The sequence below is a fragment of the Osmerus eperlanus genome, chromosome 8 (assembly GCF_963692335.1).
Source record: "Osmerus eperlanus chromosome 8, fOsmEpe2.1, whole genome shotgun sequence".
NCBI lineage: Eukaryota > Metazoa > Chordata > Actinopteri > Osmeriformes > Osmeridae > Osmerus > Osmerus eperlanus.
In genome coordinates, this window is record NC_085025.1 from 16,492,199 (window position 1) to 16,514,519 (window position 22,321).

Consider the following 22,321-nt stretch of genomic DNA (forward strand, 5'->3'; position numbering starts at 1 on the left):
CAGTAGAAATGTATAGAGAGGGCTGTTGTACAATACAAATCCATTCCACTAGAAGTATTAAGGACGTGAGCAGTACCGGTCCTAGCACATTTGGCAAGATTTATCACGAGCACCCCCCCCCCCCCCCCCCCCCGCCGGGAGCGCAAATCGGGGTGCCGCCCCCCCCAGCCCCGGCACGAAGATATGACGTGGCGCGGTTGACACCCTTTGCTGGTAGTGCGGGAGGGTTAATTAATGGATGCACTTCGGAAAATTATGCCGCCCTAGGCGGCTGCCTATGTCTCCTATAGGAAGGACCGCCCCTGGAGGTGAGTAATCTTTTCCTGAACCAGTGCATTACTTCCCACAACATTTTACAGATACACTGATCATGTCAGTCCTATGGACCAATAAATTACACCAAATACAAAATGATAATCAGATCAAATAAATTTAATAAAATCCATAATAAGGACCATCAAAACATAAGTTCCAGACTGAGAATACTGTTAATACAGCCCTCCTTTGAAACCAACACTTTACTAGACACATTTAAATTTAATAGGTGCATGAGCATAAAACATCCAACATGAATTGTTGTAAATTGCCAGTTGGATTGATTAATATCTATATTTCTATACCGTTTATACCAAGTTTTGTCAGAAGAGAAAAACAAGTGCACATGGCTAGTTGACATGTCTTTGCAGCTAGGAAATGGTACAAGGAACAGTCCCACAGGATACCACCATATAAAACCAACTTTATTGGACAGCTATATGAAGACTGGTTTTGTGTAAAGATAAGTGATCAGTCCCATCAAAATATTAAAATGACTTGTACAATTTGCTTAAAATGTGTCTCCAAAATATTCACTTTAAAAGAAGCAAACTTTGCTGTCAAACATCAAGTTATGGACAATTAACCACCCACACATGTATTTGCACCAATTGCTGTACAGCTCTAAAGGTGTCTGAGCATTTAGTCTTCTGTCACCTATCTGACCCACATCTCTCCTTCCCACAGCTTGTTGTGTTGCACTCTTGACAGACAGCCTTTGGTTTGAAAATGCTTTATAGAAGGCATATTTCCTCACACCAGGCATGTTGTCCAAATGGTATTTCAATTCACCTGATAAATGGATAGACATCTTATTAAGAAAATGGACCATGATAGATTGAGACTGTCATGATGGATCAAGTTGCTGATCATTCTACTGCCAAAGTTTCACATTTTATATACTGTAACATCGCTTTCCAATCTCTTTTTGTATTGCACAATGATTCATAATTATTCATTGCAGGCATATAAGCAAATTGAGTTTGTTTCATATAACTTATTCCTCCTATGGGCCTCTCAAATTTACAAGCAATGTGTTAACCAGAAGTGAAAGTGTTACAACCACGTTTGCATGCATGTAAACAGCTCCAGGCTATTGCTAGAGGGTAATCTAACGTCTCCCTAACTCTGGATGCAAATGGGCAAACTATGTAAATAACACTTTAGCAAATGCATGGGAAGAGAACATCTCTGTCGCACATACCAGGGGACCTCAGTATCCTAAAAACAAGAACCATACCGTAGAAGACCAAAGAGGCCACAAACTGACTGCAATAAGACAGCATCAACAACAGCTTAGAGGTCAGATATAGACAACTGGGTAAATCCCAACAGGATAAAAGATTTCAAAGACAGTCACATTTATAGGACATTCTACAAGACGAGCTTGGTGGTCAAGCACCAGATCTACCTAATCTCAGTATTACAAAAGACAAAAACATGACTCCCAGTAGTCCTTTCCTACTTATCCCAAATCCATCTAACACATAAGGGCACAGGGAAAAGTTAAAAGCCCAGCTAAGCTGTATCTGTGGAAAAGCAGACAAGGAGTCAGCGTCTTTGGGACGAAAGTGCACGAGGTCTTTACTTGGAATAAACAAGGTTTAACAAAAACAAGGGTCAGGAAACAAAGGTCAGACGCCACACGGCCATAACATGAAAGAATAAGACTCCACAACGAAGTGGAAAACATCTCGGCTTATATAGCCGTCCTAATTAGTCCCAACATAAAACAGGTGCGCACTAGAACTCCGGTGACGCAGACCGGTGCACCGTCGCCGTGCGCTCCGTGACAGTACCCCCCATTTGAGGGGCATCTCCAGATGCCTGCTCCAACCGCCGGCGCGGACGACCCCGCGGGCGTGGCGCCGGTCGATCAGGTCGGCGCTGATGAAACTCCGACACCAGCAACGGGTCCAGAACGTCCACCGCGGCCTCCCAGGACCTCTCCTCTGGGCCATAACCCTCCCAATCCACCAAGTACTGCAGACGCCCCCCTCTCCTGCGTGAGTCGATCAACTCCCTGACAATGTGTGCCGGGGACCCCTCCACCATGATAGCAGGCGGAGGGTTGTCCGATCCGGAGGGATCAGACACCTGGAGCGGACCTCGAACCATGGGCCTAAGGAGGGAGACATGAAAAGAGGGTGAGATGCGATACTGCGCCGGCAATTGGAGTCTGTAAGTCACCCTGTTGATCCTCTTCAGGATCCGGAACGGTCCGATGAACTGGGGGCTCAGCTTTCTGCAGGGAAGTCGTAGCTTTATATCCCTGGTGGAGAGCCATACTCTCTGTCCAGGATGATAGACGGGTGCCGCTCGGCGATGTCTGTCTGCCTGAGCCTTTTGCCTCTCCTTGGCCCGTTCCAAATGGCGACGAGTCTCAGTCCAGACGCAACCACTTCTCTGGAACCACTCGTTGACTGCAGGGACGTTCTCGAGTGCCTCGTTCCAGGGAAACAGGGGGGGTTGGTAACCGAGAACACACTGAAAAGGCGTGAGACCAGAGGACGAGTGCCTTAAGGAGTTTTGAGCGTACTCCGCCCATGGTAGAAACTGACACCAGTCTCCTTGGCGGTCTCCGCAGTAGCTGCGGAGATGACGCCCCAACTCTTGGTTAAGCCTTTCGACCTGCCAGTTGGCTTGTGGATGGTAGCCTGAAGTCAGACTCACTGTGACCCTGAGCCTCTCCATGAATGCTCTCCATACCTGAGAGGTGAATTGTGGTCCTCGGTCTGTCACTATGTCCTCTGGTAAGCCGTAATGTCAGAACACATGCTTGAACAGCGCCTCCGCTGTCTGGAAAGCAGTGGGGATGCCAGGTAGGGGCACAAGACAACAAGACTTAGAAAACCGATCCACTATAACCAAGATGGTAGTATTACCTTCGGATATGGGGAGGTCTGTGACAAAGTCCACAGAGAGGTGAGACCAGGGACGTTGCGGCACAGGCAGTGGTTCGAGAGTCCCTGTGGGTAGATGGCGTGGTACCTTGGCCTGCGCACACACAGGACATGACGAAACAAGCTCCTGGACCTCCCGATGGAGGGACGGCCACCAATAGCGGGAGGACAAGAGCTGTTGGGTCCGGGTGACACCCGGATGGCCCGTAGCGGTTAACAATCTTGGTGCGCACTGACCTGGGGATATAGGTTCTTCCTGGTGGGCACCCCTCTGGTTCGGGGTCTTGCCCTGCTGCCTCTTCTATCTCCCGGTCTAGATCCCAACGAATGGGAGCGACCAAACAGGTTGGTGGAATGATGGTCACTGGTGAAGCAGGAGCCTCTCCATCGTAGATCCTTGACAGCGCATCAGCCTTGATGTTCTTCGACCCTGGGCGATAGGTAATGATGAAGCGAAATCGAGTAAAAAACATCGCCCACCTGGCCTGACGTGGGTTGAGGCGTCGTGCTTTCTTGATGTACTCCAGGTTCCGATGATCCGTATAAACCACGAAGGGCTGTGCTGCTCCCTCTAGCCAGTGGCGCCACTCCTCCAGAGCCAACTTGATGGCCAGTAACTCCCTGTTTCCAACATCGTAATTGCATTCCGCCTGGTTGAGCTTACGAGAAAAAAAAGCACATGGATGTACCTTCTGTGGGTTACCTTGTCGTTGGGAAAGGATGGCACCTACCCCCACCTCGGACACGTCCACCTCCACCACGAACGGCAACGTGGGATCAGGGTGCTTCAACAGGGGTGCGGAGGTGAACCGTTCCTTGAGGACACCAAAGGCCCTCCCTGCCCGAGCCGACCAAAGCAGATGTCGAGGCGCCCCCTTCAGTAAGGCCGTCAAGGGTGCTGCAACGGTGCTAAAGTTCCTGATGAACCGCCTGTAAAAATTAGCAAACCCCAGGAACCGCTGCAACTCCTTGATCGTCTTGGGAGTAGGCCACCCCAGTACAGCTTGTACCTTGCCCTCCTCCATCTGCGCACCGTCGGGGCTCAAGACATACCCTAGGAAAGACACTGAATCCTGGTGGAAAACACATTTCTCGGCCTTTACAAAAAGACGGTGGGACAACAACCGAGATAACACCGCCCGAACGTGACCAACGTGTTCCTCAAAGCTGGCAGAGTAGACCAGGATGTCATCGATGTAAACCACAACGAACCGATGGAGCATGTCACGCAGAACCTCGTTCACGAATGCTTGGAAGACTGATGGGGCATTGGCCAACCCAAACGGCATGACCAGATACTCGTAGTGACCAGTAGTGGTGGAAAATGCAGTCTTCCATTCGTCGCCCTCCCGGATCCGTATCAGGTTGTAGGCACTGCGTAGATCTAATTTTGTGTAGCACCGGGCTCCTCGTAGCTGTTCCAGGGCCGCCGGCACCAACGGCAAAGGATAGCGATACTTTACGGTGACCTCGTTCAGTCCCCTGTAATCGATGCAGGGGCGTAATCCACCATCCTTCTTCTCCACAAAGAAGAACCCTGCGGACGCGGGGGAGGTGGAAGGCCTAAGGAACCCCTGTCGTGTAGCCTCCTCAATGTACTCCTCCATGGCTGCAGTCTCGGGTAAGGAGAGAGGGTACACACGGGAATAGGGCGGCATGGTTCCTGTCAGCAAGTCGAGTGCACAGTCACAAGACCTATGTGGAGGGAGCTCAGCAGCTTTGGCCCTGCTAAAGACCTCTGCGAGATCTTGGTATTGGGGTGGCACGGAAAGCTGGGCCAGGGGTTTAGCAAGTGCTGTTACGCTACACTGCATCGGAACACATCTCTTGGTGCATGTGGGTGACCATGACAACACCCTCTGGCTCGACCACGACAGAAGGGGGTCATGTTTGCGTAACCAGGGAAGCCCAAGAATGAGTTGATGACTTGGTGCGTTGATCACAAAGAGAGACAAGCGTTCTGTATGTGTTCCACCACACGTCATGGGGAGCATGTTGGTTCTCTCCGTTACCTGTCCGAAACCTAATGGTTGACCATCGAGAGTACTCACCAACAGTGACCACAGGCTGTGGTGGGTATATTCAGGGCTTGAACTAACCTAACATCAATAAAACTCCCTGCGGCACCAGAATCTATCATGGCTACCACGGAACATGACGACTGTTCCCACCTTAGTTCGACGGTTATTGAGAACGATTCAGAAGGTAAGTTCTGTAAAGAGGTACTTACATAGGGCACGGCAGGCTCCCCACCTCTAGTCGGCCGGAGTTGACACTGGGATCTGTAGTGGCCCGCCTCGCCACAGTACAGGCACAGTCCCCTCCTCATCCTGCGTTGCCTCTCCTGGGGAGTGATGTGGGTCTCACCGACCTCCATGGGCTCAGGAGCCGATGTTGGAAAGGGAGACGGGAATTGCTGCCTGGGCGTTGAATGGGATGAGAGACGCTGCTTAGGCCCTCTCTCTCTGAGCAAGTTATCCAGCCGTATGGCAAGCGCGATGAGCTGGTCAAGAGTGAGGTCATCGTCTCTGCAGGCCAGCTCAACTTTAAGGTCCTCCCTTAATCCCTGTCGGAAAACCACCAACAACGAGCCCTCGTTCCACCCGCTGCTGGCTGCAACAGTCCGAAAAGACAACGCGTACTCTGCAGCCGTCTTGTCTCCCTGCCGTAGTTTCAGCAACCGTTCGCCGGCCCCCTGGCCCTCCTTAGGGTGATTAAACACTGCCCGAAACCGTTGCATGAACAGGGCATAGTCATCTGTCGCCGGACCCTGTTGTTCCCATACAGCCATTGCCCACTCAAGCGCTTTGCCAGTCAGTAAAGAAATGAGGAAAGCCACCCTTGCTGTCTCGGAACGAGACTGACCGGAGTCCTGTGAGAGGTATAACGCGCATTGCAGGAGGAAACCTCTACATCCCTCCGGTGAGCCGCCATATCTCTCCGGTAGAGCCATTCGGTTCTCCCTGTGTAAGGGTGGCGCCGGCCGTTCCTCCTCAAGAAATCCTGTGTCGGGCTGCGCTGGCGTATCGAGTCGCTGGAGCAGCGTTCCCATAGCTGTGTTCAGCTGGTTAATCTGTTCCTGCTGTTGACCTAACAGCTGTCCTTGTGACCTGAGAGCATGGCCCATGTCGAGATCCTCGGCTTCATCCATCCTTAGTGGTGGAGTCTTCTGTGGAAAAGCAGACAAGGAGTCAGCGTCTTTGGGACGAAAGTGCACAAGGTCTTTACTTGGAATAAACAAGGTTTAACAAAAACAAGGGTCAGGAAACAAAGGTCAGACGCCACACGGCCATAACATGAAAGAATAAGACTCCACAACGAAGTGGAAAACATCTCGGCTTATATAGCCGTCCTAATTAGTCCCAACATAAAACAGGTGCGCACTAGAACTCCGGTGACGCAGACCGTCGCACCGTCGCCGTGCGCTCCGTGACAGTATCATTGCTTGAGTGAAACTCGACTAAACTGACAAAGCTTTGTCCTTCCACAGTGTTTTTAACAGGATGTTTACAGATGGACACCAATATGGAAATCTGCCTACCCTTAGGAGTAGTAGGGGAAGTGGCCCCAATAAGTGGCCCCATAAAGGTGGATACAAAAAAATGTGGTAATAACAATCTTGGTAGATGTAGAATCTATGTTTGAGACTGAAGTGACATTCGAAAGGGGTCAATACTTAGAAACTTAAATGCCAATTACAGGGGAAACAATAAAAGAGCTGCATGGTCATTCATCAGTTGGATTCAATAAAAATAGCGGTGGAAGAAGTCCAGACTGTGCTTCTTGTTTCTTTGTTGGAGAGAGAGAATGAAGAGGGTCTTATGTTTTTTTGTGTGGAAACGGCAGCATTGAGCCCTCCAAGAATAGTTCTTTAAAGCTTTACACTTCTCCTCTCCAGTTACAGCATGTCCTCTGACAGTCTATGATGGTGTTAAATTCCAAGTCCAACATCCCCTGTCTCATCAGGTGATTGTTTTGGCAGCGTTTAGCTGTGCAAGGGTAAATGATATGATAATGCCTGGGTAAAATGATATTTTTTGCATATCTTTTATAAGTGGCAACTGCAAAAACAGTATTTTCAATCAATCAATTTGTGCAGAAATATTTACACTCACTATGTCACAATTAATTGACACACTTGAGATACATGCAATTAGAGATCATAACCGTAATGGCCCTCTTGTTACATACCTGTGTATGAGACAACAAATTGCTAATATTTTTACTGACAAATAGATTAGTAGTTGGAGGTTATAAAGACAGATTGATCATCCTCAACGTTAATAGTGTATTAATGTGTCTTACTCTGTCTGTGGCAATTTAAAAGCCTTCATCAAAGCTGTTTTCCCTTCCATAAAACTGGCCAGATTTGTTTTGTGGTGTACCCAGCACCCTTAATGGACTGGATGCAATACCTCCATTTCTCATTGGTCATTTAGAATATTCAGTTAATGGGTGATGGAGCCTACCGTCCTCTCTTTCTGAAGTTAACTGTTAATTGTTAAAAATACTTAAATGTTCTGCTGTTTTTACATGGATTGCGGGTTAATGACAATGACACATGGAAGTTAAGCATGAAAAAAAATGAAACCAAACAGGATAAAACACAACTTTAAATTAAAACTTGTCTTCTATAAATGTATTTTTTCAACTGACTGACCTTGTTGTCCCTGTTACTAAGCACAATCTGATCACACATGCAAAGTTTGATAACCCAGCAAACCCATCCAGCAAATGTAATTTTACTTCACCTTGTCTTCCAAGGGGTGGAAATTCAGTATGGCCAGACATTTTATGGACATGAAAAATAGTGACAAATAGTGAATGAAAACTCAAATTAAAATGTATTTCCATTGTCATTAGAGTGTACACCATAGCTGCCAAAATCCATGTTCCATCTGTCCATGCTGATCAGCAAGGAAGGTAAACTCACTCCATAGTATAAATAACGCCCATCACACCATCGAAGAGCTAGCTTTTTGGGTGGTGTAGCTGGTTAAATCTGTGTTTATATAAGGTGGTTGTCATGTTCATAGGTCAGAGGGCCCAAGTTTGAACCTGGTGTGGGCAGGATGGGGAGAAAACAATACTGATGGCCTACTTAACTACATCTGTGACATAAAGTTGGATAGGAAATGAGAGCTGCTCCGTGCCTCCATATATGGACTCCAAGTTTCCTCCCTGTCCTCAGACAGCATTTATGATCAGGGTTTAATTTTCTTAAGTAGCCGCCTTAAGAGAAAGCTATGAGAAAGCCCTCTTTACAGGAATCATAAATAATTGGCTTTCTCACTCACTGTGATCAGGGCTTCTTAAGAACACAGAGGCACGTACCTACTTAGAGGACAAAGACATGCACACATACACACTTAAATACACCACACTTCACAAATACACACACACACACAGGCAGGGATGACGGGAGTTAGAGAGTTATGAAAAGAGTGAGATGCAAACAAACAAAGAGGCCTACATTTCCGTAAAAAAAAATCATGACCTGCCCACAAATTGCTCACACACTCCCACACACACATGGATTCTAACATCATTAAAGACAAAATAGGAGAAAGCTTTTGTTCAAGGAGAAAATTAGGACAAACATTTTTTTATCAAAGAGAAGACAAATATGTACTTCTTGAGACTGAACCAATGCTTTATTGGGCAAAATATCATATTATACAATACATTTTTGTTGTATTTACCGATCGTCTTTCCTCAGACATTTCTCTTGCAAAAAACATTAAGCATCTAATTCCATCTAGTGGCTTGAGAAATAGCTTTCCTTATTTTGTATTTATTTGTATATATATATTTTTTTTTATAAGTACGTTTTTCTAAAAAGGGTATGGGACAGTTGATCAATTACAGATATTCACTGACACAGTCAAGTTTTCAAATCCAGCAGCAAAACTTATCTACTTTAGATCAGTATGAGTTTGATATAGTATTGATAAAATAGGAATAGAAAAAATATGAATGGGAATGAGTGGGTATGTATTCTTGACTTAAACAAGCTCACTTTTGGTCAATGATAGAACTGGACGCTCTTTTAAGGACTTGGGACTGGCACATGTGGTGTTTTCTACCAGGAAGGTTTTCTCCTTGTTCTTCTGCAGCCACCTCCAAAGGTACTCCATCTTTCCATCACACACCCATGGGTTGAGAGTAAGGTCCAGTCCAATACATTCCAGAGAGATGAGATGGTCCAGGACACCAGGAGGGATGTGACTTAACCGGTTGTCATTCAGACTAAGGTCCTTAAGACTGTGGAGCCCTTCGAAGACATCTAGGGGAAGCTTCTCCAGTCGGTTTTCTGACAGGTACAGGTGAGTCAGATTCCCGTTGGTGCTGAAGGTTCCTGGCTCTAGACTGCTCAGTTTGTTTCCCTGCAACTTGAGTCTCTCAAGCTTGGTCAGAGGGCTTAGTGAATCACCAGCCAACTTCTCCAGGCGGTTGTGGGAGAGGTCTAGAATCTCTAGGTGGTGAAGCCTCTGCAGAAGGACTGTTGGTGCAGCAGTTAAGCGGTTATTTGATAAATCCAGCCAGGTGACATTACTGTCCTCTGGCAACCACCCAGCATCTGCACTCTGGATCAAGTTTCTTTTGAGAACCAGACTTTGCAGTGGAGCATGACTGAAGACCTTTTCGGGGAGATGATTTAGCTGGTTTCCTGTGAGGTCCACAATGCGCAGGCGTGGAACCCCACGGAAAAGATTGGAGGGAAGCCTCTTCAGTTGGTTGTGATACAGGTGCAGCTCTTCCAAAGCAGGTAGAGCAGTGAGTTGGTCTTCAGAGATGAAGCTGATGTTGGTGAACTGGATGGACAAGGAAGTGGTGTTTCTGGAGAGATCTTCAGAAGGAAAGTCTGTGAGAGGGACCTCATTACAGACCACCTCAGCCCTTCTTGGGTAGCATGTGCAAAGTTCTGGACATGAGATAGTTCCATGGCAACAGTATACCAAGAGCAACAGAACAAGGAGGAATTTCATTGCTGAAATTTGAAAAAAGAAGTAGACACATTTAACCTCTGACCTATTTACTCTCCATGATGATCATAAAGATTAAATTTTACCAAAAAAAAATTACCAAACTAATTCAAACAGCCTGGTATGATACAGAAACTAATCCAACTGAAAAATAAAACACATCCTTGATCGATTTTTGTATGTATCTCTATGTATTTTTACATGTTGTGGCATTATGGAAGCCCATAGAGGACTATATTCAAATGATACTGCAATATCAGAAATGCATGATCATTTTCAATATATGTAAGTGTTATTTGAGACAGTATTCAAATGCCCATGTCATATGGGCGTTCTATGACAAACTGAAAAAGATGTACCCCTCTTTGCAGTAGACTATATTCAAACGTTAATGCAAATGTGAAAATGTAAACTAAATTTGTAATTTGCAATGTAACCAATTTTTCCATTTGTGCAAGACTTATTTGTATCTCAATAAAAATTCAAATGCAGTTTTTAACTATTTGAAAATGGAAATTAAAACGGCATTTGAAAGACTAGAAAGTGCTGTACAGCTTACCACGGTAATGCAGTAAACTGAATAGCGCCATTTCTTTTGAATATTGTCTCTAATAACACCTACATATATTTTCCCTTATGGACTTCCATATGGCATTAAGTAACATTTCTTTAGACAAAACTTACCTTCCTATTATAGTTCAAAGGGAAATAGTTGTTTCACCTACTTCAGTTTTATGCTAAAACTGCACAACTGGCCCTTTATATAAACAGAATTGGGTCAGTCAGTGTTTCATCATTTACAAAAATAACACAACCACAGTCATTATTTGATTACGCAAATATTGACATTTCAGTGGACTTTAGATTTGTGCCAAACAAGCTCTTTGCATGAACATGCAAACATGCACACACACAGAGGGAATAAATACAATGTTAAAAAACAAGGTTATAATGTAGAGCTCATCCAATAAATAATAATAAATGTCCACATCCATGTATAAATACAGAAATACATAAATAAAATGAATACATACATCGATTTAAACCTAAGTAAGGATAACATTTTTGAGTGAGGAAATGTAAAAAAGATTATAGATAATTGGTTCCCTTTAACACTAATATTTCTATATTTTTATATTCATATATTTTTTTATTTCTGCATTTATTTTTTTATTTATTCATTCATTCATTTCTGTATTTCTTCATCTCAATATGTTAATAAGATCTGTCAATCAAAAATAGGTAGGTGGTATTTGACACACCATTGGCTAATCGTTGTATTCGATTATGTCCATACATCCATCCTTGCTGTCCTGGACGACATAAATAGAGCAATTGCCAGAGACTTGGCCAGGCTGGCCGACCTCGTTGAAAACGAAGATTTATGTTCCGGCTTCCTACTGTTCCGTGTAATGCCTGGGACACCAGTGGCGATTTTAAACTCTTTTTAGGGGTGCTCAAGCACACCTAAATTTAATCTCAGCACCCCTAAAAATAATAATAATAAAAAATATATATATTATCATGAATTATTATCTTAAATACGTTTTATTTCTCTAACGTGTTAAAACAATGTTTATTTATTGTTGACAAATCTTTATCATTTCATTTGATGAAGAAAGGGACTTTCTTCGTTTATTGGGTGTGCTCAAGCCTTCGGCGAGAGCACAACCTTTGTTCTCTCACATATATATTTATTTATTATTTATTGTTTATTTTTGCCCCCCTAAAACTCAGTCAATATTTGGCCTACATAGACAACGTAGGTGTCAAAAGTTTCGTCTTGGTAGCGATTGAGTTGCTTGTATTGGAATTTACGTTCCGTTGCATGGTTTAGGCTGAAGTTAAGTTTTTGTGGCGAAAAGTGAAGCTAACGGTGGCTAATTTGCTAGCCACAGTCACTGACGTTACTAACGTCACTACGTCACTAACGTCACGAAAACACGCGTGACTACCTTTGGCAGAACATTCGTTTCGCATCTGTTAACTTGGGGGATAGCTAGGCTAACTATAGCTTTACTGCAAGGCAGCTGCAGAAACGCCACAAGCAAAGAGGCCAGGGTGATAACTATTTACTCATTTTACTTTGTGATATGACACACAATTGTGATGTGTAATGTACAGTATAAGCTGATATTATTAAGGAAGTACATCTACTTTCGGAAACAGTAGTCTACTATTTCACTGAAGTATTAGCATCATGACATTAGCCTGTGTTGCCCGGGCAACACATACTACAGTGGTCTATGATGTAGCGTTATCTGTTTTCAATCGTTAAAATAAACATTCCTCACATATACATTTTCGTTGTAGGATTTATTATGACATTAGATTACAAGTAAACGATTTGTGAGTGAAATTATCATTACCTGTGGTTTCAATCCAGTGTATCACGGCAACGCTGTAGCCTACGCGAGACACTACAAAAACATCTACACAGCTGTAGGAAGTCAAACGGCGACAGAACATGTTCGGCACTCCCCTTACTTAAATCAAAAGTCTATCTAACTACTAACCTGAACTTCATTGCCACAGCCTAAACTTTGTCAATCTGTTCATGAAAATAATTAATTTCAGCCTAAACCGTACAACGGAACGTTAAATCCAATTCAACCAACGCAATCGCTACAGAGACGAACACAGCAGTAGTCTAGTACTGTACCGTAGTAGTACAATTTACCGGGGCAGCTTCTCGACGCAGGGCTATATCGCATTTTGCGTTGTTACTGACAATGATCGCTACCAGTGAGCTTTTTATGAATGAGCGATTTTCCACTAAATAAATGTCAAGCTTATTTACGTTTTTGGGGGCATATTTTCAGTTAGCAGATGGTACTGTTTGAATCGCGATTCCATCTTCTACTGCCGGTAACGTCGTAGAATAATCTTCAAAGGGGGTTCTTTATTCATGAATGAATGCAATATGAGTAGGCTAAATGCCTGAAAATATCACGAGAAGGGAAAACTTAAAAGGACGTTTAAGTCTTAGAGATTAGGTCAATTTGTACACCGGTCTGCCAAATTTATTCGTTTTGATTCAACGATGAGGCTGCCTCTTGCAGGGGAAATGAGAAGACATCTATTTCATTCTACACTTCACTCGTATTTTCAGTTGTAAATGAGCAGCAAAAAAATGCTTTTAAATCTATATAATCTTTATAAATAATAAGTATGCATTTTTATATAAAATACAGAAATATCAGTTGTAAAAATGTCATTAAAAAACGGACCCCTGTCCAACCGACGCAAGCAAGCACACCCTACAATTTCCCCAGAAATTGTACCCTCTCTAGTTCATTCATTCAATATTTTGCATAATATTTTTATTATTATTATTATGCAATGAAATAATGTATTAATTGTTATCCAGTAAAATTAGTGATTTATTAGCAAGGGGGTTTAACACTTTTGCAAGGCACTGTATCCATGTCACATTCTCATTGAGGGCTGAGTCCCCCTAAAGGTCTGAGAATCGCCTAGAATCGCCCCTGTGGGACACACTGGCTGCGAAGTGCCGCGATTAGCTGCGAAGCGCCTGGAAGCACCGCCTTTTTTCTTTCGGCGCCTATGTTATCAAATTGGACCAGCAACACAGGTTGCGTGGCGTGGTGCTGCGTGGCGCTTGAAAAAAAAAAGGTTTTCATTCAAATATAGATTTTACTACATTAATTGTAGACTACGGTGAACATTTGTAAAGTTGTAGACTTTATAATAATTTTTTAAATATTACTTTGGAGGCCTACGTATACTTTATCAATATTCACCCTATATAAAAACTAACTAGGGCCTACACAATGTTGGTAACGAACGGCCGTTCCATGTGGTTACCCTGATAAAAACGAATGAATATAGACGTAGTTGTTTTGTTTGTTTGAGAGAAACGAGTTGTCATGCGTTGCACACAATGCTCACGCGTGCAGACATAGCCTACCGAGAGAGAACCCCCAAGTCGATTTTGAAAATCAGCGAGAAATTCAAGTAGATGGACGACATCAAATTAATTCTCGAAGTTGAAAAGCACAGGGAGTTGTATGACCCCTAGCACCAATTTTACAAGGACAACGTAGAGAAGGATCAATGCTGGGATGCTGTTGGGGCGGCTGAATAACACATATACATTATACAAATATATAAATACATTAACATGTACTTATGTATTTATTTGTGTATTTATTTATTTATTAATTTGTGTATTTATTTGTGTATTTATTTGTGTATTTATTTGTGTATTCATTTATTTATTTGTTCATTCATTCATTCATTCATTCATTGTTACTAATAGGGTAATGAGAGGAGGCCTGACGGTGTGGAAACTGGCTTTCAGACATTGCAATCAATCCAGAGCCATAGATTCAATCTAGCTAACGCCTGGGACACACTATCTGCTCAACATTTTATAGCCAATTCTTTGGCCTTAATACGTCCACTGCAAATATTTATCATATTCTCATGTACAGTTAGGTCCATAAATATTTGGACATTGACACATTTTTCATCATTTTGGCTCTGTATACCACCACAATGGATTTGAAATGAAACAATCAAGATATGCTTTAAGTGCAGACTTTCAGCTTTAATTTCAGGGTATTTACATCCACATCAGGTGAACGGTGTAGGAATTACAACACATTTGATATGTGGCCCCCCCCTTTTTAAGGGACCAAAAGTAATTGGACAATTGGCTGCTCAGCTGTTCCATGGCCAGGTGTATGTTATTCCCTCATGGGAGTTCGTTATTTTATTGACAAGGAGCAGATAAAAGGTCTAGAGTTCATTTCAAGTATGGTATTTGTGTTTGGAATCTGTTGCTGTCAACTCTCAATATGAAGTCCAAAGAGCTGTCACCATCAGTGAAGCAAGCCATCGTTAGGCTGAAAAATCAAAACAAACCTATCAGAGAGATAGCAAAAACATTAGGTGTGGCCAAATCAACTGTTTGGTACATTCTTAAAAAGAAAGAACGCACTGGTGAGCTCAGCAACACCAAAAGACCCGGAAGACCACGGAAAACAACTGTGGTGGATGACAGAAGAATTCTTTCCCTGGTGAAGAAAAACCCCTTCACAACAGTTGGCCAGATCAAGAACACTCTCCAGGAGGTAGGCGTATCTGTGTCAAAGTCAAAAATTAAGAGAAGACTTCACCAGAGTAAATACAGAGGGTTCACCACAAGATGTAAACCATTGGTGAGTCTCAAAAACAGGAAGACCAGATTAGAGTTTGCCAAAAAACATCTAAAAGAGCCTGTACAGTTCTGGAACAACATCCTATGGACAGATGAGACCAAGATCAACTTGTACCAGAATGATGGGAAGAGAAGAGTATGGAGAAGGGAAGGAACTGCTCATGATCCAAAGCATACCACCTCATCAGTGAAGCATGGTGGAGGTAGTGTTATGGCGTGGGCATGTATGGCTGCCAATGGAACTGGTTCCCTTGTATTTATCGATGATGTGACTGCTGACAAAAGCAGTAGGATGAATTCTGAAGTGTTTCTGGCAATATTATCTGCTCAGATTCAGCCAAATGCTTCAGAACTCATAGGACGGCGCTTCACAGTGCAGATGGACAATGACCCGAAGCATACTGCGAAAGCAACCAAAGAGTTTTTTAAGGCAAAGAAGTGGAATGTTCTGCAATGGCCAAGTCAATCACCTGACCTAAATCCAATTGAGCATGCATTTCACTTGCTAAAGACAAAACTGAAGGGAAAATGCCCCAAGAACAAGCAGGAACTGAAGACAGTTGCAGTAGAGGCCTGGCAGAGCATCAGCAGGGACGAAACCCAGCGTCTGGTGATGTCTATGGGTTCCAGACTTCAGGCTGTCATTGACTGCAAAGGATTTGCAACCAAGTATTAAAAGTGACAATTAGATTTATGATTATGTTAGTTTGTCCAATTATTTTTGGTCCCTTAAAAAGGGGGGGGCCACATATAAAATGTGTTGTAATTCCTACACCGTTCACCTGATTTGGATGTAAATACCCTGAAATTAAAGCTGAAAGTCTGCACTTAAGGCACATCTTGATTGTTTCATTTCAAATCCATTGTGGTGGTATACAGAGCTAAAATGATGAAAATTGTGTCAATGTCCAACTGTATATGTTAGTGCATGTAAACCAACAGATACTATTTTAAAAGAAAAATTCCCGCATTAAAGTAATGCATCATGACAGTTTTTATGATTTGAAATGGTCATTTATTACACTAGCATTTAATTATCATGGCAAACAATTACACTGCACTGAACTGTAAGAAAGTACAAAAAAGTTAAAATAACAAAACCTTTTATTACTTGTGAACGAATATCATTCACGTCTTAGTCACCTGAAAGTGAATGAGGTAACGTGTTGTATAATGTATAAATTACAAGTAACTATTGATTGACAATTGTGCAATCATTAATAAATTAATTCATTTATTTATGTCTAAATGCATGGATGTGGACATTTATTTATTCATTCATTCATTTCTAAATATGGCAGGTTTGGTAGCGCAACAGAGTTTTTTGGAGAGCACAAGTTGAGAGTGTCCATCTCACAACCTGTGCAATGGAAGGTGAGAGTATATTCGTAAATTTCACAACTATCAGCACATTTGTTCTGTGTCTGGTTATCAAACTCCCTCAGATAATTATTGATAGATAAACCAAGACATCTAAATGGGTTTGCCTGGGAGGCTTGCTATTGGAATTAACTGGCGAACTCTCTCCGATCACAATGCATGTTCAAAAAGATCATACATTTTTTAATCCTGTAGTGTGGCATGTAATTTATGATGTAAAACCAGCCTTTCCCACCCATGAAGGACTGTACATTATGTGCTACTAGTGTTTATATTACTCAAAGTTTTTACTTTTAGGCCTACATTAAGCAGAGGTTCAAGACATTATAATGCCCCCTCCCCTGTATGAAATGTGAGATCATATTTACTGTCACCCAGATGTCCTCTACCGTCATTTTGAAATAAAGTTATTTTTTAAAAAGTTGTTTACTCCACAAGAGATGAAAAGCGGAGAGGAGCCTTAACTGGGGGGTTAAACTGTGTATTCTATACCGTTCTAAGTATAGCCATGCAGCTAGGGTGACTGTCACACTCCCCAAAAGATGAGAAGTGGGGGTAGTATCAGCTGACAACATTGTAAGGGCAAGACCACAGATCATGTTCCCCCAGGCTGACATCTGACTCCCTCATTCTAATGCCACCCACTGAGCCTCACAATTATGTGTGTTGGCATCCAAGCTCCCACATGTGTTATGTGGCTGTGTAGTAAGTTCCTGAATAGTCAAAACACTGTTTGTCTCGTTCTTTGATTTCAGATACATTGTGTGTGTCTCTTACCAGCTTTACCATGATTATCCAACCTCCACGTATCTGGAATACCCTATACTATTTGTTAGGTATTTTCTATTTGTAAGGTACTGTAACCTGTAGTCTACATTTCCCATCAAGCGTAGAGCCTAAAATCAATAAGAGTCAAGGAGTGAATATGCATGTAACTCTAAACCAATCTGTATATGATTGAGAAATGCTCAATGTACTCAATAACCTATCAACACATAGTTATAGGTAAGTTACCATCAACTAACCCTTAATTCATACCCTAATTAACCAGTTTTTGAGTATCAGTATAATTGTAGCTGACAATCTGTTTAAGTGTAACCTCAATGGGTTTCATGTGAATGTGTTTTTCTACAAGCAAGTCCTGTATGGTGTGCTTAATGCCTGAGTGGTCAAAAAGTGTTTGATTTGGGGATTTTATTATTATGAAAAATGTATGGCCTATTGTGTATTTTGATTTGTTCTAGTCACCACCCTGCTTCTTCTCATCCTTCACTACAATGGCAATTTTATAATTTAACATGACTGAAATTAATTTTTGTTTTCTGTTGGTAGTTAGCTAACAATTAGAGTGAGCCCTGAAAGACAGGTACTGGACATAACCTGACATAAATGTGGTTTATAAAAGTTTATAAACTCCTTCACCAGACTCTTATTTGTAACAGGTACGAGTCTGTAACAAGTATATGTCAGTAGTCCACATACTAAAACTTATATATAGTCACAACATCAATTTAAGCTGTGTGTGTGTATTTCTTGCCAGGACTTGCCACTGTTCAACAGAATTATGTCTTTAAGTTACATCACTGATCTTGAATAAAAATACAAGGAATTTGGCAGGGATCAAATAACTGAAAACTATACATCAGTTGCAAAATATTTATGTACTAAAAGTAACTCGAACATAATAATTTCTCCCCAAAAGATCAATCAAAAGTACCCACCACACATTATATATCTTCATATGCGTGTTCTATATTTATTATTAGGTATTAGGTATTATATAGAACACGCATATATGTCAATATATGATTGAATTCAATTGAATTGCTCCACAGCACGCGTGCTCCAAATTCTCAGACTCATCCTGCCCCTTGACACTAGGGTGACCACCTGTCGCGCTTTGCGTTGTGTCGCACAGCATTTTCACCCCTTGTCCCTCACGTCCCATATTGAAAATGCTGTACGATACAGCGCAAAGCGGGACAGGTGGTCACCCTACTTGACACACGCGCGAGCTTGGCGAGACGCACACACATCCTTTCTGGAAACTGTGTGCTGACCAAGCCCCCACCCTCTGTTTTTAGCTCCTGTTTCATTTCGCTTCCAATCGCAGCTCGCCGTTACGAATATAAATAATTTTTCGGCGGCCATTGTTGTTTTAAACTGGAATCGCCTGATAGTGTTGGAGGCAGCCACGTTCGGTAAGTCCTATTTTTACAAATTTTAAGCAAGAATCAATGATCAATGAATCAATTCATGAAAGTACACTACTCTTGAATTATGGTGAAGGTTTTAGCACTTTTAGACCTTTAGATCGTGAGTGAAATGACGGAAAACCGAACTCGAAAAGTAGCTACTGTAGCTCAAGCTTTTTTCCTCTGTGTTTCTAATTAGTGAGTCATTTTGCATCTCGGCGAATTGTTCATCAAAAAGGTCGAGGAGGGCAGCCTTTAGGAGAAAAAGCAATTCCCCACAGACCTGTCGGCTCAGAATTTTGATTTGGGGCGTGAAAGTCTTTGTAATAAGCCTATGTGCCGGGGAGACCGCATAGGCCATGTTTTGGTTGCATCATCTTCAAAAGTTCACCATTTTACAGTTAGGTCTACACGAAAAAGGTTGAGGAGGGCAGCCTTTAGGAGATGTGGGAATTGTGCTTTTAGCCAGATGCTCCGATTATTTTTGTGATTTGTGGACTTGCAATTGGAGTGATACTGCGTCCCGGGGGTACATTGTTTTGACGTTAGCCTCAGAGTCAGACTCGGCTTGCCCACTGGCAGTGTGTAAAGTAGGGAGTCAGATGGCTGAGCGGTGAGGGAGTCAGGCTAGTAATCTGAAGGTTGCCAGTTTGATTCCCAGCCGCGCCAAATGATGTTGTGTCCTTGGGCAAGGCACTTCACCCTTCTTGCCTCGGGGAGAATGTCCCTGTACTTACTGTAAGTCGCTCTGGATAAGAGCGTCTGCTAAAATGTAAATGTAAACAATTTTGTATTTCACTCAATTCTACTCCAAAAACGTCAGGGAGGACTGCTTATTGTAGACAAGGGCCTGCTAAAGATGACCAGTATATCTGATTTTTCAAGGCGAGCCTGTTTCATTCGTCATATGCCCTGAGAAAGCGACCTACGTTAGCCAGGCTAGTTTTGCCAATTTCAGTAAGTCAGGCTATTTAACCCGTGTTAAGGAGTAGCGTCACACATATGTGATTCTGAACATTCCAACCGACTATTTTCAGATAGACAAAAACTATATGACAAACGCTATAGTATGGCTTCAAAATTTACAATTAGGAGGCTAACAAGTAACACTAGCAGGTAGTAGCATTGCTACGAGTATTATGCTAGGTTGCTAGGTAACGGAAGCTAACTAAAACTAGCTAGCTTCCGTTTTGGAAAAATAACTCACTCCTTAAAAGGTTAAGGGTTTCTGACAGTCAGAATCACTGTTTACAGGCAAAGGTCGAGCTGGTCTTTTGTCAGATGTGTATATATTGACCAGTTTAGAGGTAAATACTCTTGCCAGAGCCTGGAATCGAACCCGTGTTTTGAGTGACTTTGCATGGATCTCCATCAGGTCAACATATTTGGATTCAAGTTCAAGTAATGCCACTGCATTTCACAGTCAAAACTGTAGTTTTTGTCAAGTGTAGATGGAAAAAGCTGCGTTTTTCACAACTGAACTGACATCGATGACCTGAATCCAATGATTATTCATCTGAATAAAAACCACTCAAGAGAAGTACTGCTTCTTTATAAATAGTATTTATGTATATATAATTGCGCAGCTACCCTGTCAATGATCTAGCACCTCCTCAGCACCTTTATGAAAAATTCTCTGGCGTTGTCCCTGCCCAGGGTTGATTGTAACTGGTGTTGGAAAACACATGTAGTAGGGCAGAATAGAGGGACTGGGCAAAGGGTGCTGGTGTGCAAAGTCCCCAAAAACTGTGCAGAATGGGCAGAAAATATTAGATGACATTGTATCGAGGCCCAATTGGAGAAGAAGCCATAGGATATTTACAATTGTAGAAGGCCATTAGATCTGTTTTAAAAGTTCAGGGGTGTAATTTGTTGGATATGAAGCCCCCACCCTCCACTCCAGAGACAGTTGGTGACGGAGAGGTGCAGACATTAAGTTAAACATAGTCATGCGTTAAGAGTAGAGTCAAAAATACAGATCCCCCTTTCTGAATAAAGTTCGACTGATCTGATTTGTTTCTGTTGCTATGAAAACTAAGCTAACTAACATTGTTTTTAGCTAGCTTGCATTACCATTCAATAGCTCACAAAACAGTAAAAATAGCTTGCTAATCGAGCAGAACTTGTTAATGCAGGAGACTCAGAGACCTTAGCGCGTCACTAGCATCTCGTCATATCACGCAGTAGGAGCACAGCTAGATAATCCGCTGTCAGCGCTCTTGAGTATCCAGCATGCAGTGTGGCATGTCAAAAAACGCAAAGACTTGTGGAAAATAGTTTGGTTACAACGGCCATGCGAGGGATTTCAGTTGTTGTCTTCGTTCAGTTAGATGTTTGTAATGTTATTGTTTGTTAGTTAATATAATCTTGTTGGTCACCCTGAGTGTGCATGTCGTGTAGTTTAATGGGAAGAGTCGGCTATTTCACTATCAGAGGCTACACTCGCAAGGAGCTCGACGTGGACTGTACCCTAGCCAGTTGCCTATGAGGCTATTCTTGAGATCTACTCAAAGAAAGTGAACATCCGTGGTTTTCAAGCCATCTTTGAGAAAGTTTGAAAACAATGTTGCGGGTTGATATGTATTGATTGTGGGAGGTAATTTTTGGACTACATCTAAACCTCATGCGGCTGCTGCAGCATTTCTGCTTTGGCATGACCTGCGCTGGGAGAGAGGGAAACAGCGTGGATGGGGATAGTGTGCGGGCAGATGTGTCTTTATATAGGGTGAAATGGAATGAGAAATGCAATACAAAATGTCTGAAAGGGGTGTATTTATGTAAGTGTCCACATTGCCTCGATATCTTTGTGTCAATAAATCAAATATAATTTTGACTGATGGTTTTTCAAACCTTATTGGCTTCAGGTGACATCATTCTGATGTACCATGCGCAATTTTATGCAATTTTACCTTGAAATGTCAACCGTTTCTTAACCCTTGTCCTAAAGCTGACCAAAGCTAATACTCTTCCCTTTCTATTCATAAAATCTCAACAGTTGGTGTGTAGCAGAGAGGATAGAGAGACTGACTTGTAACCTCATGTTCATGAATTCAAATCTCCATTCAGCCTATTGTTGTTGGCCAAACATCAAGTAGTTTTGCTCTCTTGTGTTCCAACTCTTGACCTTCTACAATGTACATTTTTGTAATATTTTGCCATTTTGCGGAGGAACCCGCATCGCTGCTTGCAGCTATATTTTATATTGTTATTATTATTATTGTTATAAAATGTCATTGCGGAGCTCTGGTAGGCTACCTTTTGCGCTGTTCACGGCTGTACTAACAACCAGAAATACAAACGGCTGGGTGATCATGTGTTGCTGGACCAGGGCACTACTAACCCACAAAAATTCCTAAA

At 42.5% G+C, this 22,321-nt stretch overlaps 1 protein-coding gene across 1 annotated transcript; it reads right to left on the reverse strand.

The window, feature by feature from the left end:
• Window positions 1-665: 665 nt before the first annotated feature.
• Window positions 666-10,207, reverse strand: si:dkey-90m5.4 (leucine-rich alpha-2-glycoprotein). The gene is made up of 3 exons (XM_062468142.1): window positions 9,234-10,207; window positions 869-962; window positions 666-686 (listed from the first exon to the last, which is right to left on the reverse strand). Exons 1-3 carry the CDS (start codon window positions 10,205-10,207, stop codon window positions 666-668), a joined length of 1,089 nt encoding a protein of 362 aa, XP_062324126.1.
• Between the last annotated feature and the right edge of the window lie 12,114 nt (window positions 10,208-22,321).